The sequence below is a fragment of the Euwallacea similis genome, chromosome 9, assembly GCF_039881205.1.
Source record: "Euwallacea similis isolate ESF13 chromosome 9, ESF131.1, whole genome shotgun sequence".
Classification (NCBI taxonomy): Eukaryota; Metazoa; Arthropoda; class Insecta; order Coleoptera; family Curculionidae; genus Euwallacea; species Euwallacea similis.
This window is the reverse complement of record NC_089617.1, coordinates 2,373,167-2,389,166: the sequence shown is the minus strand read 5'-3', so window position 1 is coordinate 2,389,166 and position 16,000 is coordinate 2,373,167. Positions and strand designations below refer to the sequence as shown.

The window sequence follows — 16,000 nt, the reverse complement described above, 5'->3', positions numbered from 1 at the left end:
AGTTTTTTGTAAACAATTTTCATAGGGTACACGCTCTTTTGAGTCCGAATAAGCACAATGCATTAAAATTAAAAAAAACAAGTGTAGGGTTTTGGAAAAAAGTCATTTAATGAATCTTAAATTAAATAGATTCGTCCCAAAGGAATTTCCGAACTGATTCGCACACTCAATTATTGAAACAGGGTTTATAAATTACCTATTTAACCAGTTCGGAAATTCACCGGAAAACAATCCTGTTACATTAGGTATATGTATAATTTAAATCACATCCGCACAAGAAAACCATTTTCTGGCATCACTTTGCAAATTTAGCAAACCTCCATAATCGTGATTTTCCCGAAAAATTGGGAAGAAATAGAAAGAAAAATTAAAACTTTTTGTAAAAAAACGTAAACCTGACAAGGAGGAATCTGCACCCTTACATGGTATTTGGATATATATTCATATCCTTAAACTTTAATAAGGTCGATATTCCAAGTTTGTCAAAATAACAAGTAAATATGGCCTCTGGATGAAATGTTATTGTTCAATCATTAACACTGGCCATATTAGAACTGCCATTTTGACAGCGTCATATAATTTTGTATGTAATTAAAAATGTCTCTTTAAACATTTTTAATAATTTTTACACAATATGTTTCTATATTGCTACAAAAACAATGAAACGTGGATTAAATTATACCGATTTCTCGAAGTTTTTCTCTCATTTTTAAAACAGTGCCTTCCCACAGTGTCTGGAGGGGTTCTCGAACAGTGTCCATCGGCAGTTTCGTAATTATAGTCATAGCTGCTTTCAAAGCGGGCACCATTTCACCTAAAAAGACATTGGCGATTCTGATAAAGAGGAAGGTTAAAACTGACCAATAAATGCCAATATTTTATCAAATTAAATGTGGCCAATAAGGCAACAATTTGACAATTACATTGCTGTTTGTTAGTTATTTTGACACCAATTAAATGACAGGCGTTTTTGCAGCGCTTCGTACAAAATTTTCTACTTACATACCATGGTTATTAATATTCGTCAGTGCTTTGGTCAGTAAAGTCTGCGACGCCTGAGCACTCTTAATTTCTCCGTTTTTCATACAGGAACATATCGACTCTGCCAGTTTGGGCAAAATGTTCAAACTGCTGCCCATAACACAGGTGAAGCCGCTCGCAACGGCTCCTAACATGCCCTGAAACCTTCCACTTAACAAACCCCCAAAACATGTTTGTTGAGAAACTCCTTCTAACCTCGTCGGTGCCCATAAACACAATGAATTTCTCGGGGTTCAATTCCATCACTGAAACTGTCTCCTGCAAATCTCCGGTGGTGTATATTAGGCCCACAAAAGTGTCCACTTCCCCAGTTATGTCTAATAAGAACTTTTTCATGTCAACTAAAAAATTAGGGTACACATCACAACAACCTTCCTATGTTTGTACTTAATATACAGGGTGTCCCAAATAGATTACACCTATAGCCATTGAATTGACGATAATAGAAAATTACCAAATATTGTAGATTTTACTGGAGCGATTTAGTCATCCTCTACTTTCTTCGAAAATTAATTTTAAATATTTTGTTTGTAGTTTGACAACCCCTGTACAGGGCGTCCCCAATTTGAGGTTCACCATTGTGATTTCAAAACCTTAAGAGATACGATAGTTTAAATGCGAAATTCCATTTAACCTCAGAAACTTGGGACCATATAACGTCTTTATTAACCATATTATTTCTATTCACCATAACCGGTATTGGAAAATAAACAGTATAAAGTGTATTATATATGTTCTCAACAAATATCCACAAAAAGTGTAAATAACAGGAATTCGTCTTAGAAATAGAGAGACCATAGAAAATAGAAGATAGTGTGGGTCTCGGGTGGGGGGAGTATGGGAACTTGGAAGGGATACACATCCAATGACCCAAAAAGTACCCGTGCTTCGTACGTGTAACATCGTGAGATAATTCTTCAACGAGTTTCGCAAAGAAAAATAATCTGTCATTGATCTTGACTGTACCCCGTTTTTTGGAAGAAATATAACAGGCCGGAATACCAAACTGTAAACGTTCCAATTTGCCTCTGCATAGTATTAACAATAAGCTTTATTTCAAATTATATAGAATACTTTCCACAGATATCAACAAATCAATAAAAATAAAGTAGGCCGAAAATGCGCCTACATTCCTTTCTGAGTTACATTGGATTACCCTCTTTCCTCAAGAAAGTCTCCTACTAAATAGGGCTCCATCTCAACCAACAAACCTTAAAATCTTAAAAGTATATTTCTTTTGAAAACGACCCTATGGCTATTGTGAACCTCGTTTTATAAATAATTCGCAGCACTTTCTTTTTAGTTCACTTATTACATAATTCACATGACTTATCCAATCCAGAAATTCATCCAGATACAATCCCCAAACTTTCGTATGTTCCACAGTCCTGTAGCAAGTTCCCCAAAAAATTTCTGTGTTAATCTTTGTTTTTTTTTTGCTTCTAAAGAATTATACTTGTTTTATTCTTATTTAATACTAGTTTATTTGTGGAAAACTAATTATTCACCTTTTCCTATAACAGAGTCTTTTCAAGTTCAAGGCTAAGGCTCTATTAACTAATGAGCTGCGTTCCTGCAAAATGAAAATTACGATACACGGTAAAGACTAGCTACGAATTAGAAAATGAGCATCATTCTCACGGGATTCTTCCAAACTGGAAATGGTGTGACACGAAACTTTTAATCATAGATGGTTTTAAATTTATGTAGGTACTTATTGATCTTAGAAATTGAAACAAAATATAACATTATATTATTTTATTATATTATGTATATTTACGAATACAGGCGTTTTATTTTTGTTCTTATTTAAATGTAATTCCTACGGTTCAATTACATGCCCCATCAGTCAAATAATAGAACGATTTATCAGAAAACCGTAATCTAACTTTGGAAAGCATAGCAGAGACTAATCAAAATGGATTTTTGAAGCTCCTCAGGATTCACGAGTTCAAGACACACTTCCCTGACATGTTTTTGATTTTATGTAGTCCTACAAAAAGAAAGACTCTTTTTTTTTAGGCTCTCAGAAAGGCATTAAGCAAGATCGGAGGATTTAGGTGACCAAAAGCCGTAAAATGGTTTCCTACCCTCTGATCATATGCTTCAGAAAGATTTATTCAAAAATATTCTTTAATAATAGGTTGAGTAATGGCTACATTGTGAATTGTGGGGAGATAGCGCATTTGTGTTTGTATCCTTTTAATCTTGCAGATATTCAATAGACTCCCAAATATAAATTATTTCATATCTCTCGCGGTTCCTGAGATCACAATGGTGTACCTCTATTTGAGACACCCTGTAGACACATATTTTTAATTTCAAAATATTATCTGAAAGATCGCAAGAATGCCCATTTTTATTCTAATTTGAGTTGCTTTGTATCATTTCCATAATTCCCTTGGAACTCACTTTATTTGAAACACCCTGTACCGTGCATAACCACCTGTGGGCATTTGTGCTTAAGGCCAAATTATTAATGTGCTCTTAACTTTAGCCTCAAACTAATTTTTATAGAACATTGAAATAGAGCCTTAGTGCTGATGAGATTTCTTGTTTCTAAGGAAATTAGTTTGATAATAAAGCTAATAGCGCGTTAATAACTTAGCTCTTAATTTTTTTTAGCGGGAAAAATGTTTTAAAGTATTTTGGGTCTTATGATGATGATGATGTCCACTGGTGGCTATTACTATTTTAAAATACATACTGTCTAATTTGGTATATTTAGGATAGTGATGGTACAAAATAGGCATTGAACCAGTATTATTAGAGACAGTTTTAATGTATCTGACCAAATCTAAGTGGTCCTCGGGCCTATGGTACAGATCAGCCATTAAAACTACTGCCCCAACCCCTGTTTTCTCTGCATGCATTGCCTGTAATATTCCCAAAAATCTAATTTGTCTTCCACTGAATGGGTCAATATTACCAGCTCTATTACACTGCGAAGTGGGGCCCCACCAATTTGAACCATAACAAAAATACCATATTCTTTGCAAAGGCTGCTCCAATATTCTAACAGTCTTTTACGCTCACTGATGGTCAGAGACATGCCCTCTCCCACAACATCATTTACTGATAATAAAATAATTACTCACATTTCCTGTTATAAACTGCAAATTAATTACCTAAAATCCCCTTCACACCACAAGCCTTTAAAAACTTAACATAAGGCTTAATTAAGTCATAACACACATCTTTAGTCCTTGACTTTACAAATGGGGTGACAACTGGGCATAAAAGGCCTCGAAACTTCATCATTTGCTGCAAAGCCCTGCTATAAAGCAAAAAAGCCCTAAAAAACTTAATCCTAAATTTACCTTTTTTATAAGTTTCTCTGAAGGCGGGTGAGTGGTGTTTCTTTTGTGCTTATTTGAGGACATGTGTTTGAACACTTCTGATTTGCCGCACTTGTAGTCCTTTTTACAAAATTTGCAATAAAAATATGTCTCTCCATGCACACTTTCTGAGAGCCAAGGCTTGACTGATGGTATATCTTCCCATTCTTTTTTGTACTTTTGGAGGTACTGCAACAATATTTAACACTCAAGTGGGGCTCCCAAACAAACTGTAGAAATATATAGACACGAACCACTTTCTTGTTATTGGGAGAAGTCACAGTCCCATCGTTCTTCTTTTTTCTTCCAGGTTTGGGGTTTTCCTTCTTGATTCTTTTTGCCAGAGGCTCATCGTCGTCTTCATCCTCAGATTCCTCATCTTCACGTTCCGCCTCACTGCCCGATTCGGGCTTGAAGTCCGAAAACAGGTCCTTGGCAGTTTTGGGGGACTCAGTTTTGATTTTGAGCTCCTCCTCCCGGTTGTCGTTTTCTATATCCAGGCGAATAATCTCTACACCCTCGTCCTCAACTTTGTTTACCTCTTGTTTGATATTTGCCATTTTAATAAGAAAAAATTCAATTTGTGGGGCGAAGGGAAACCAAAGCCAAACAAAACATAACCTCATATAGCAAACAAACCGCCATTATAGGCGTCTATTGTTTGGTTGGTTCTTGGTTAACATAATTGGTATCAGTTGATGACCAGTTCATGACGTCATGCAGTATATGTGCTTGTATTAGGGACTTTTACATACGGCAGTAGAACATTGAGAGTGTTTCCACACAACTTTCCAGTGAATGCACATCGATTTAACGTCATTCGTCATCTAATCATAAAATGTCAAAAATAAATATTATTTGTAGTTGAAAAAGAAATTAAAGCTCTCATATCTACTAAAACTAAAATTGAAATAGCCGGTTAAACCTGAATTTTTTTTTATTTGAGTAGTTTTAAGCATGAGTTGGTCTTCACTTTTACCTCAACTCAAAAAGTAAACATTTCCATTAATCGCTCCCTCAAAAAAGATGAAATAAACCATTTTTTGCAGGCTATGTATCACCCCCAAATTCAGTGTCTCTAACCGAGTAATATCCACCAGTAAAAATTACCTTTTCTGGTCAACACCGTGTCTTATGTAAGTCGTTTTCCTTTAATGCAATAAATCAGTTTATAAATCCACTCAAATGCAGGGCCGAACCCTTGAAAAAAAAGAAAAAACTTGATCCAGCAATTGTCCGAGCTAGGGAAGAACGTAGGAAAAAAAAGCTAGAAAAGCAAATCAGACGGTTAGAGAAGAATGCCAGGCAACTTAAACCAATATCTGAGTGTGAAGTGTCCTTAACATTATTAGATCAAAAACTTCAGAGGCAAAGAAACATCTTTCAATCAACAGATATTCTGGAACAGAGGGCCTTGCTTGAAAAGAAATGGGCCAACTTCAAGAGAATCCAACTCTTACATGATTTGCAAATGATTGATCGAGTCACTCTTCATCAACAAAGGGCTTTAGATGAGTTGAAAAATGAGTCAAAGGAGTTGTATAATGAGGCCATTCAAATGGACTTTCACATGGTTCCATTCACAAGTATAGGACCTACAGAAACCCCAGCAATTGAGGGTTATGATGTGCCCGATGGGGAATATTTAGATGTATCTAAAAAATGGAGCTAGTTTTTGTTCTGTTAATAGAAACTTGACAGTAAGAAATAGTTTTTTCTGTTTGCAGACTTTAGGAAATATAAATGAATAATAGGGTGCTTCAAATGTTAATTAAAATGCTATATAATTAATTAAACTCATCTTGTAGTTGAAAATAAGTATTTACATGGAAGGCCTAAGACTGAGTATATTGAGAAACTACTTAAAAAATGGGGGCTCCACCTTGATTAGCTTGCAATAAACTGGAGGTGATTAAGCAATTCAGTTAAAAAGAGAAAAAATTAAATCATGTAAATCTAATACAGATGGATACATGTGAGCAGGTAACTTGAGATTTTAGGGCAAGGTTTTAAATTTATAAATTGAAGGTTCTATGTTAGGATCACTTATAATAATTTTTTATTATTGTTATCCCACCTCTTTTATTGCTGTGCAATTTGAATAAGCTCGAAGAGTCTAGTGAATTATAGTGTAATAATGATAATATGGTGTATGTGTAAAAATATTAAGATCAGAAATTCACAATATATCTACATATAGCGTCGATATAAGAACGCACTAATAAGAAACCTCCAAGACAGCATTGCCAATAATTTCTCAAGACAAGTGAATAGCTGTCTGCAACTTTCAAATTTTTTGAGGTTATGAGAAAAGTCAAAAATCTAAAAAAAAGTTTTAAAATCTATTTCTAGCTTTTGAGCTTGAACTAACAACTCTTCCATTATGTTGATCCAAAGGTAATAAAAAGCTCAAAAAAATGTCTCAAATAGTGATGATAATTGCCATGGCGCATCTGGTGTATTGCCCATTCACCAAAGTCGAGGAGAGCTTCAACTTGCAGGCAATGCACGATATCATCTATCACAGGTGGAACTTGTCTCAGGTAAGCTTCATTTGATAGCCAGTATCTGTCTTGAATAGTTCAAGCTAAGATTATAGCACAAATAATAATATTAGACTAGTAAAATCATTGTTAGCTTAACGAGAACGTATTTCTCTGTTTCCTTTATTTTGGGGGTGATAGCTTTTGTAGCCATTTATGGCCATATACAAGGTGTTCTTGAAACGACTGTACAAAGCTTGATCAAATATTCATGAACCAAAAATAAGGCGTTCTAGGCAAACTTACCTACATCCAATGTTGCTTCGTTTTGCCGCTATAGGGCGCCAAAGTTCTCACATTAATATCGCTTTTCGAAATAATGGTTAAACACTTTTATCGATTTTTTTCTAATTTTGGAACTAAGAATTACTACATAAATTGATGTGTTTTGCTGGGAACGGGGTGTTTTTTTAATACGTAAAAATATTAAAAATTGCGTGTGGCTCATAAATAAAACTTTGTATTAGTGTTGCCCCCTGTACGAATGACTTAATTTTTTTATCTGCCACAAGCTGATTTTATTTTGAAATTTTCTATTTTGTCTAAACGTTAACCGACTTTTAGGACCCATATCCAAAAGATTTTGCATGTATTGCACATAATACAGATGAAGTAATTGCTCTAGCAAAATATTATTAATGGCATTTTTGAAAACCGCCAATTCGAACCTCAAGCGTCTATAGCTTGATTTGGGATCATCTTTAATTCTGTTTAAAACTGCCTCTTTGACTTCCACAGTTTTAATTGTGCGTTAGAGTATTTGATTAACATTATTTGAATTAAAACTAACCGCTTCCCCAACTTGCGTTTCAATATTGGCAAAAATTTTATGATTCAGAAATCTGCGACACACAAAAAAATCAAAATTACATAATTTCTGAAAAAATTCAATATTAACTCCTGAAAAAAAATCTAAAAATCTTCGAAAACAGTTCAAATTGCGATATCATTCTTCGGCTAGGTCTAAAGATACTTCCAAAAGAGCCAAAATTGTAAATAATTTCGACTTTCAACTAAAATTCTAATTACGTCGTTTTCATTGACCTGACAAAATGTAACTGTGAACCACAAGAAACAAAAATCAGAATTCACCACCGAACACCAAAAGCCTGAGCTAGAATCACGTCAGCAACATCCCCTTTCACTCACAAAATGACAGTTAAAGGCCCCCCACTTTCACTCACTAAGTCATGGATATACTAACGGCATACCTTACGAGTCTTTAGAACAAAAGAAAACCCAATTATCTCGATTATTAGTGCAGTGCGCATTATAAACATCTTGCTCATCGACGCACTACATTCGAGTGAATCATCTACGAAGTAATATCGGTACGAAAACGTTCAAAAAATGTACAACCTGCCTTTTGTAAAGCAACAGCTGATCGGTCTTTGAAACGATAGGTGATAGGAAGTAACATGCGATGTTTCCAGATTTAGTAAAATGGGGGAAAAGTTGCGAATTCAAGGCAGCAGTTTCATTATGCAAACATACCCCGACAGAATAAAAAATACATTTCCTATTGCAAGGAGAATTTGATTGAAAAAAAGTCAGAGGTTTTTCTAAAACAATACTAATGTAGAATTTCATACCGTATTAAATATGTCATGTTCATAATTGATATACATATATAATAAAGATAAAGTAACTATCAATTCTAACATTTTTTCTGGGTCTGTTATAAACTTAACCATTTCGAGGGCTAAATAATATATGTAAGCTTATAATTAAAGTTAACTCTCTTATGAACAATAGTCATAAACATCGTGTCGTGATCCTGCAGAGACACATGTTTCTTCACCAGATTGTCCAGAATTCGTAACTTTTATTAATATGTCATTTTGTAGGAAACTAATTAAATTGTATAACCAAAAGACATTTTATAAAGCGGTTTACGTAGGGCTATGGAGAACATCCAGACAATTTAATTGTGATATTTTTCAAACCCATATGCGTTCTCAAGATATCGGTTTTCTAACTTTGAAAAGTAGAAAAAAAGATCTATCTGATAAATTAAAGATAAATCCTATTATTAATATATATATATATATATATATCTGATTATAATTTTTTTCTGCTGTTTAACAGGATTGTTCGCAAACAGGATAAATTAAACATATGATTTATTTTTTTTTTATGAGACTCTTTCTTTTTCTAACATCTTTTGTTTATCATTTATTAGGCTCTCAAAAGTTTTATATTAATTGTGATCTAATCAATAACGGTCCAAAGCATTATGTGGCGAGCATACGAGGAAAAATTCTCCTTCACCAAATAATCCAGAATTTGCAAATTTTATTAGCACGTTTCTAATTCATGTGGGTAACTATTTCAATATTTGCGATAACTATATAAACATTATTTTATCTCTCGATGAACCTCCTGAAGGCGTTCTTACTATATATTTTATATTGGAAATTCGATTAGAAATGGGTTTCTTTGATACCTCCTACTTCCATAGATTAATATACCAATTAACTGGGATGGTATCATATTTTTTCCTTCTCAATGTTTGACTTTTTTACATTGGTGTTTTTGATTAACATTATTTGGATTAAAACTACCCGTTTCTCTAAGTTGCCTTTCAATACTCGTGAAAGCTTGATGGTTTGAAATTCTGCGATTTGGATATTTGTTACAATAAGTCCATTTTCTTCACAGAATCTATATACTAAAAACATGCCAACCTTCTCAGCGATACAATAATGTTCCATTTTAAAGGACCAAAAATTGTTCAGTTTAGAATAAACTCAACTTCAATGGACAAAAACTATAGTAAACACTATTGACACATCAGATGTAGGGAATACTTATTTTATTGTTGTATAGGAAACGCAAAACATAATTTTTTAAAATTGTTTTCACAACAATAATGAATTGCAAGGTATGGTAAATTATTTTTTTGCTGAGAAACTGTATGTCTGGCGAAAATTTTACAAGAAACAAAAAAGTTTCAAAATAAAGTCACCTTGTGCTAGAGAAAAAATTCAAATCATTCGCACGAGTGGGGGGGGGGGGGGGGGGGGGGGACGAAAATATAAACTTTTACCAGGTATACCGGTATGAAATGAGCATCAGGATATAAATGTCTCGATATAGGGTATTTGTTGTAAACAAACCTTTTTTTTTGTTTGCTTGGTTGGTATACAAACTAACAAACATATTTAGTACAAATGAAGTCCTTGAACAAATAACACTATATTATTTCATTGTGCCAAAAATGTCGAATTTTGTACCACAAAATGATGATTTGCGGAAAGCATTAATTTTTTGCTTTCATTTGAAGAAAAGTGCTGCAGAGTCGCATCGAATGCTTGTCGAGGCATATGGTGATTACGCCTTATCAGAAGCAACATGTAAAAGATGGTTTTAACGATTCAGAAATAACAATTTTGATATGCAAAATGTAGAACGTGGCAGACCACCAAAAAAGTTTGAAGACGCCGAACTGCAATCAATATTGAATGAAGATGACACTTTAAGTCAAAAGCAAATGGCAGAAATGTTAAACGTTGCACAACAAACAATTTCTGATTGTTTAAAAGCTATGGGAAAGATCCAAAAATGTGGAAAATGGGTGCCGCATGAATTGAATGAACGACAGATGGAGAATCGAAAAAACACCAGTGAAATTTTGCTTCAAAGGCACGAAAGAAAATCAGTTTTGCATCGAATTGTTACTGGAGATGAAAAATGGATTTATTTTCAAAATCCTAAATGGAAAAAATCATGGGTTGATCCGGGACAACCATCAACATCGACTGCAAAACCTGATCGATTCGGCAAGAAGGCAATGCTGTGTGTTTGGTGGGATCAGAAAGGTGTGGTGCACCACGAGCTTTTAAAACCTGGTGAAACCGTTAATACTGTTCGCTACCGACAACAATTGATTAATTTAAACAATGCGTTGATCGAAAAACGATCAGAATGGGCCAGAAGAAACGGGAAGGCAATTTTTCTCCATGACAACGCACCTCCACACAAAGCAACACCGGTTCAGGATACCATCAAAACACTTGGCTGGGAGTTACTACCCCATCCGCCGTATTCACCAGACTTCTTCCGACTACCATTTGTTTTCATCGATGGGACACGTATTGGCTGAGCAGCACTTCGATTCCTACGAAAAAGTAGAAAATTGGGTGTCTAATTGGTTTAATGCCAAAAAGGCACATTTCTATTGGGGTGGTATCCATAAATTGCCAGAAAGGTGGTCAAAATGTGTAGAAAACAATGGTCAATATTTTGAAAAAATTTTATTTTTCTTTCCTTGTTAAAATTGGTGTTTTATTTTCACAAAATAGCTCTCATTTCATACCGGTAGACCTGGTATTTACTAACTACGTGCCATTTTTAACATTTCTACGCATTAAAAAAAGACCCTGTTCCCGCCAAAACACGCTAATTTATGTAGTAACCTTTAGTTTCCAAATAAGTAAAAATTGATAAAAGCCGTTACTAATTATTTCAAAAAAACGATATTAATTTGAGAACTTTAGCATCCTGCGGCGGCAAAACGAAGCAATGTTGAATATAGGTAAAAATTTACCTAAAACGCCTTATTTTTGATTCATGAATTTTTGATCAAGCGTGGCACAGTCATTTCAGAGACACCCTATATAATACAACTGCATATGCATGCAGGGTACAGGGTTGTGTATATGAAGGGTGAAATGTTTTCGTGTTAAGGTGTAGAGTGTTTTTAAAAATTATACATTTTGGGACACCTAAGGTATTTGCATTATTTCCAAATGTATTAGAACAGTTGAAACGTATTTTAGTAGGTATGTTGTATTTCATGTGACTTTAGTTGAGACTCCAGTGCTTTAAAAAAATAAATATATTTTCTGTATTTTTACTTCTTTGTGGATTATCTCAGTGGATATGATATTGCTTCAGTGGTATTAATCTCTTCCATTTCTATTTCCTAATCTTATATTTGTTTTCTCAATGTTCTGTGTATTCTGAACTAACTAAAGCATTAATGTTATTTATTTTAACTCATCTCAATATGAAAAAATAACTTATTTACCTCATGCCTATTCGTGCACTACTCCTAAGCAGTTTTCTCCGTTTTCTTACAGTATGACCACCTTGAGTTCCCAGGAGTAGTTCCACGGACATTTTTGGGACCACTTTTTATTTCCTTTCTCGCAGCTCCCCTTGCTTTCATCGCAGAATTTCTTTCTTTTAGCAAATTCTGGGCTCAATACATAGGTAGGTATCTTCAGTACCCCCCATCAACTTCCCACCCAAAGCCCTTGGTTTATAGTCAGGTCCGTACTTGCCCTCATCATAGTAATTTGCTTTAAAAAAATGTGCAACACCTTGGAAAAGCAATTTGGAATGAGGTGGTTACAATGGTTTATTGCAGTAACAGTTACGCAAAGCCATTTTATGTTTTATATGAGCCGGCCTTTGCCTAATATTATGGCATTGCCACTAGGTAAGGTGATATTTGAGGAAATAATAGGTAGGATTTAAGCATGTAATATTGCAGTATTATTAGCCTTAGAAGGATGGCTCAGGGGCGACAGCAAAAGTTTTATTTTGTTTTCTGGTGCTGCGATTATTATTTTCAGAGCTGAATTAGCATTGTTTCTTGGGATTTTACTGCTCTATGATTTGTACTATGATAGGATCAGCATAAAACGGTAGAAATAATCCTATTAATTTTCTGTTACACTCAGAAGAAAAATTTTAGTTTGTTGCAAATTGCCGCCCCAGGAGGCACCGCATTTCTGTTGCTCTCTGTAGTCATAGATTCAATATTCTGGAGGAGGCCTCTATGGCCTGAAGGGGAAGTCTTATGGTACAACACAATTTTAAACAAAAGTTCTGACTGGGGGGTATGTGAATGTCTCAAAATGCTCAGCAACTAAAAAACTCCATATAACAGACGTCACCATTTCTATGGTACTTCTACTCGGCCCTGCCTCGAGGCCTGGCAGCCTCAATCCTCCTAGTTCCTGTGGGCTGTGTTATGGACCAAAGAGTGAGAAAACTAGTTGCTTTATCTCTAACTTTCATATTTTTCTATTCCTTTCTACCTCACAAAGAATTGAGATTCATAATCTATGTATTTCCATTTATGAATGTTGCTGCAGCTGCTGCTTGTCACAGAATGTAAGTTGCGTGCTTTGAGTGACCCCTTTATCAGTCGGGCTGATTAGTGGAGAGTTTCAGATGGGAGAATCGAAATAAGTCTCCATTGTACCATTTTCTGTCTATGGGGATCGCAGGACATTTGGCTGTAAATGCAGTTTTTACCCTGTTTTTGCTTAGTGTATCTGGGACTAATTATCCAGGGGGTACGGCCATTTCCCACCTTCATAGACTAGCTCGCAATGAGCAATTTGTTCACGTCCATATTTCTAATTTGGCGGCTCAAACTGGAGTTTCCAGGTTCACTCAGCTCAACTCTTCCTGGATGTATGTATCCACTTTTAAGGCAAATGACTATAATTTCGTCAGTATCTATGAATTAGTCAGCATTGCATAATTAAATCTATAATAATCGATAGGTACGACCTGGATTTATAGATTTGTTTTTCCTATTGTTCATTTACTATTGGGCTAATTTATCGAAACAACATAAAATGTATGTTAAACGTAGGAAACACATGAACAACAATCATCGAATGGAAACAAGCATTTATAAATCCAAACTTTCTAGTACAACAAAATAACAAGCCAAAATAAATTAACGGTTCTTATCATGACGAAATTAAGGTCTTTTACCTTATTTTACTTAATTGCAGCAACCTTTAAAAGCCCAAATTTTGCAGCTACGATAAAACCGAATATTTAAAAACAAGTGACATGGCAATCTACAAATTTACCCATCTAATTGAGGAAGGCAAAAGCAAATACGCCTCCAACTTCAAGATTTTAGCAGCCACTCATGATATTATAGACACAATTGAATCATTCCATCAAATCTCCTTTAATTACTTTACAATTCCTCCGGTAAAAATTAAAATGAAGCCGGTTTTATTTATTTTGAGGCGGAGGGATGATTTCCGAGAAGTTTTAGCCATGAGAGGAAGGGAACTGAGGGAGAATGTTGAGGCTGATGAGGAAAGTTTTGAGGGTGAAGAAACTAAGACCTTCCCTCAAGATTCCAATGAATTTGAAAGTAATCAAGCGTCAGAGAATGAAGAAAGTGACTTTCAGAAGAATGTTGATGGTGAAGATCAGAGTGAAAATAATGGAGGAGTTATTGACAGGGTTTTTGATAAGTCATCCGAGAGTTTTGCTGAAATAAACGAGGAGAAAGATGTGGATTTAAGTTTAGAGCTTATGCAAGAGTCAACACGGAAAAGAAAAACGGATAAAAATCGAAATTTTGTAAACGAAGAAGAAACAGAAGCACAAAAAAATGATAAGGAGAGTTTAGAAGAAACAGAGAATAAAAAGTGGAAAAAATTGAAAAAACTTCAAAGCAAAAACGAAGAACTAATTCAAGAAAACGTTGAAGATTCACATCAAAATGATGAGGATGCAATTGCAAAGAAAATTCGAAGAATACGCAAAGTTAAAACTAGAGCTGAAACAGAAATTGAAGATTTTCAAGAAAATGAAGAATTAAGTGCAACAAACTATATTGAAATTCCTAAGAAAAGAAAAATTCGAAAAGGTAAGAGTAGAGCCGAAGAGGAAGAAGTAGAGACTCTTGAAGATTTTGATGAAGAAAATAAATTACAAATTAAGAATAGAAAGTACAGAAAAATGCGTGCTGAAATCGAGAAGTATGAAACTCCAGATATTGAACGACGAGCTCTTAGTAGTGATGAAGATTTAGTTGAAGACTTATCTGATGATAAACTCAGTAAGAAAAAGCGAGTCAAAAAGAGCTTGCCTGAAAATTTTGCAGAAGATAATGCTGTAGAAGAAGAGTTTCCTCAAGTGGATTTTGTTCCTATTGATATTCTCAAAAAAAGAAAGATCCAAGGGGCTGTCGACGAAGAATCATTTGTTGCAAAAAATATTGAAACACCCAAGAAGAGAAAAAATCGGAAAATCAAGTACACAACTGAGGAGGATGAAGTAGAGGCCCTTGAAGATATCGAAGAAGAAAATCATTCACAAACAAAGAAGAAAAAGTCTACGAAATTACGTGATGAAATTGAGGAGTATGAAAATCCAGATATTGAAGAGGAAACTCCAAAAAGTGATGAAGATTTAGTTAATGACTCCTTTGCTGATAGACCCAGTAAGAAAAAACGAACTAAAAAGAATCGCACCTTTCCTGAAGATTTAGAACGAGATCCTCCTATAGAAGAAAAAGCTCCTCAAGAGGATTTTATTCCTGTTGAAACTTATAAAAAAGGAAAAATTAAGAAGGTTCGCACCAGAGCTGAAGAAGAATCGGAGCGCAGTAAAAGGTTCAAAAAGCCTGTAGAGTACATCGACGACACAGAAATACTTGAAACTGATGAAGAAACAATTGAACCAACAGAAAATGAAAATAATCGCTTGAGAGTGAAACAAAATATTAAAAAAATCATACAGAAATACCGGAGAAAAAAAATCAACGAAGAAGAAGAACCTCAAACTTTTGAAGCGGAACAAGATAAGAGAGATCCAGTAATGATTTACGAGGAAATATCGAAAATTGAGCAACAAATAATCGACATTATCGAGAACAATCCGAATATAATTAACAAAGAATTTGTAGAAAGTAGGTTAAGGGAGACAATAAAGCAGGAATTGGTGAACGCCATGGATCCCACCGCTGTAGGAATGGTACGACCGGAGGTTTATCCATCAGGTATATCGTAAGTCAGTGATGTAACAAATTATGATCAAATGTTATTTTATTACAGATAAAACCAGTGATAATCAGGTTGATGACGATTTGGAAAAAGTTACTAAACAAAAATTTGTAAATAAATTCAAAAAAGCCACTGAGAGGTTGGATAGCATTATTAGCATTATCGATGAGATAGTGGATACTATCGAAATAACCGACGATAACTAAAGTCGTCAAGGGTTTTTGTGTGAAATTTGTTTGTTTGCTGTTAACAATAAATTACTGATTTTTCATGTTGATGCCTCTTTTTGTTTCGTTTCCAT

The 16,000-nt window shown here is 34.6% G+C and overlaps 3 protein-coding genes across 4 annotated transcripts; 2 read left to right on the top strand and 1 right to left on the bottom strand.

Annotated features, from left to right (window-relative positions):
* Positions 1–84: 84 nt before the first annotated feature.
* LOC136411154 (N-acetylneuraminate lyase-like) lies at positions 85–5,154 on the bottom strand. Its single transcript, XM_066393623.1, has 8 exons — positions 4,634–5,154; positions 4,362–4,568; positions 4,170–4,305; positions 3,971–4,116; positions 3,749–3,917; positions 1,237–1,382; positions 1,007–1,178; positions 85–814 (listed from the first exon to the last, which is right to left on the bottom strand). Exons 1-8 carry the CDS (start codon positions 5,003–5,005, stop codon positions 672–674), a joined length of 1,491 nt encoding a protein of 496 aa, XP_066249720.1. The 5' UTR covers positions 5,006–5,154; the 3' UTR covers positions 85–671.
* Positions 5,155–5,229: 75 nt separating this feature from the next.
* On the top strand, positions 5,230–6,087 carry mRpL40 (mitochondrial ribosomal protein L40). The gene is made up of 3 exons (XM_066393635.1): positions 5,230–5,371; positions 5,429–5,515; positions 5,571–6,087. Exons 1-3 carry the CDS (start codon positions 5,337–5,339, stop codon positions 6,049–6,051), a joined length of 603 nt encoding a protein of 200 aa, XP_066249732.1. The 5' UTR covers positions 5,230–5,336; the 3' UTR covers positions 6,052–6,087.
* Positions 6,088–6,673: 586 nt separating this feature from the next.
* On the top strand, positions 6,674–15,973 carry Alg12 (Alg12 alpha-1,6-mannosyltransferase). 2 transcript variants are annotated; one of them, XM_066393608.1, is made up of 9 exons: positions 6,674–6,922; positions 12,007–12,139; positions 12,195–12,368; positions 12,423–12,576; positions 12,627–12,771; positions 12,822–13,048; positions 13,109–13,354; positions 13,711–15,695; positions 15,751–15,973. In XM_066393608.1, the coding sequence occupies exons 1-9, from the start codon at positions 6,797–6,799 to the stop codon at positions 15,903–15,905; spliced, it is 3,345 nt and encodes a 1,114-aa protein (XP_066249705.1). In that variant the 5' UTR covers positions 6,674–6,796; the 3' UTR covers positions 15,906–15,973. The 2 variants fall into 2 exon arrangements, with proteins under 2 accessions (XP_066249705.1, XP_066249704.1); XM_066393607.1 differs by having other exon boundaries at positions 12,007–12,143; positions 12,199–12,368.
* The last annotated feature ends 27 nt before the right edge of the window (positions 15,974–16,000 follow it).

Coding starts and splice junctions, on each gene's coding strand:
- LOC136411154 (XM_066393623.1), bottom strand. CDS start 5,005: ATGAGGTTATGTTTTGTTTGGCTTTGGTTTCCCTTCGCCCCACAAATT. Junction 4,117..4,169: donor TGGTGTGAAGGGGATTTTAG/GTAATTAATTTG, acceptor TTTTATTATCAG/TAAATGATGTTGTGGGAGAG. Junction 815..1,006: donor GACGAATATTAATAACCATG/GTATGTAAGTAG, acceptor ATGTCTTTTTAG/GTGAAATGGTGCCCGCTTTG.
- mRpL40 (XM_066393635.1), top strand. CDS start 5,337: ATGAGTTGGTCTTCACTTTTACCTCAACTCAAAAA. Junction 5,372..5,428: donor CTTTTACCTCAACTCAAAAA/GTAAACATTTCC, acceptor CATTTTTTGCAG/GCTATGTATCACCCCCAAAT. Junction 5,516..5,570: donor TGGTCAACACCGTGTCTTAT/GTAAGTCGTTTT, acceptor ACTCAAATGCAG/GGCCGAACCCTTGAAAAAAA.
- Alg12 (XM_066393608.1), top strand. CDS start 6,797: ATGTCTCAAATAGTGATGATAATTGCCATGGCGCATCTGGTGTATTGC. Junction 12,577..12,626: donor GATAGGATCAGCATAAAACG/GTAGAAATAATC, acceptor GAAAAATTTTAG/TTTGTTGCAAATTGCCGCCC. Junction 13,049..13,108: donor GCTGCTGCTTGTCACAGAAT/GTAAGTTGCGTG, acceptor GGAGAGTTTCAG/ATGGGAGAATCGAAATAAGT.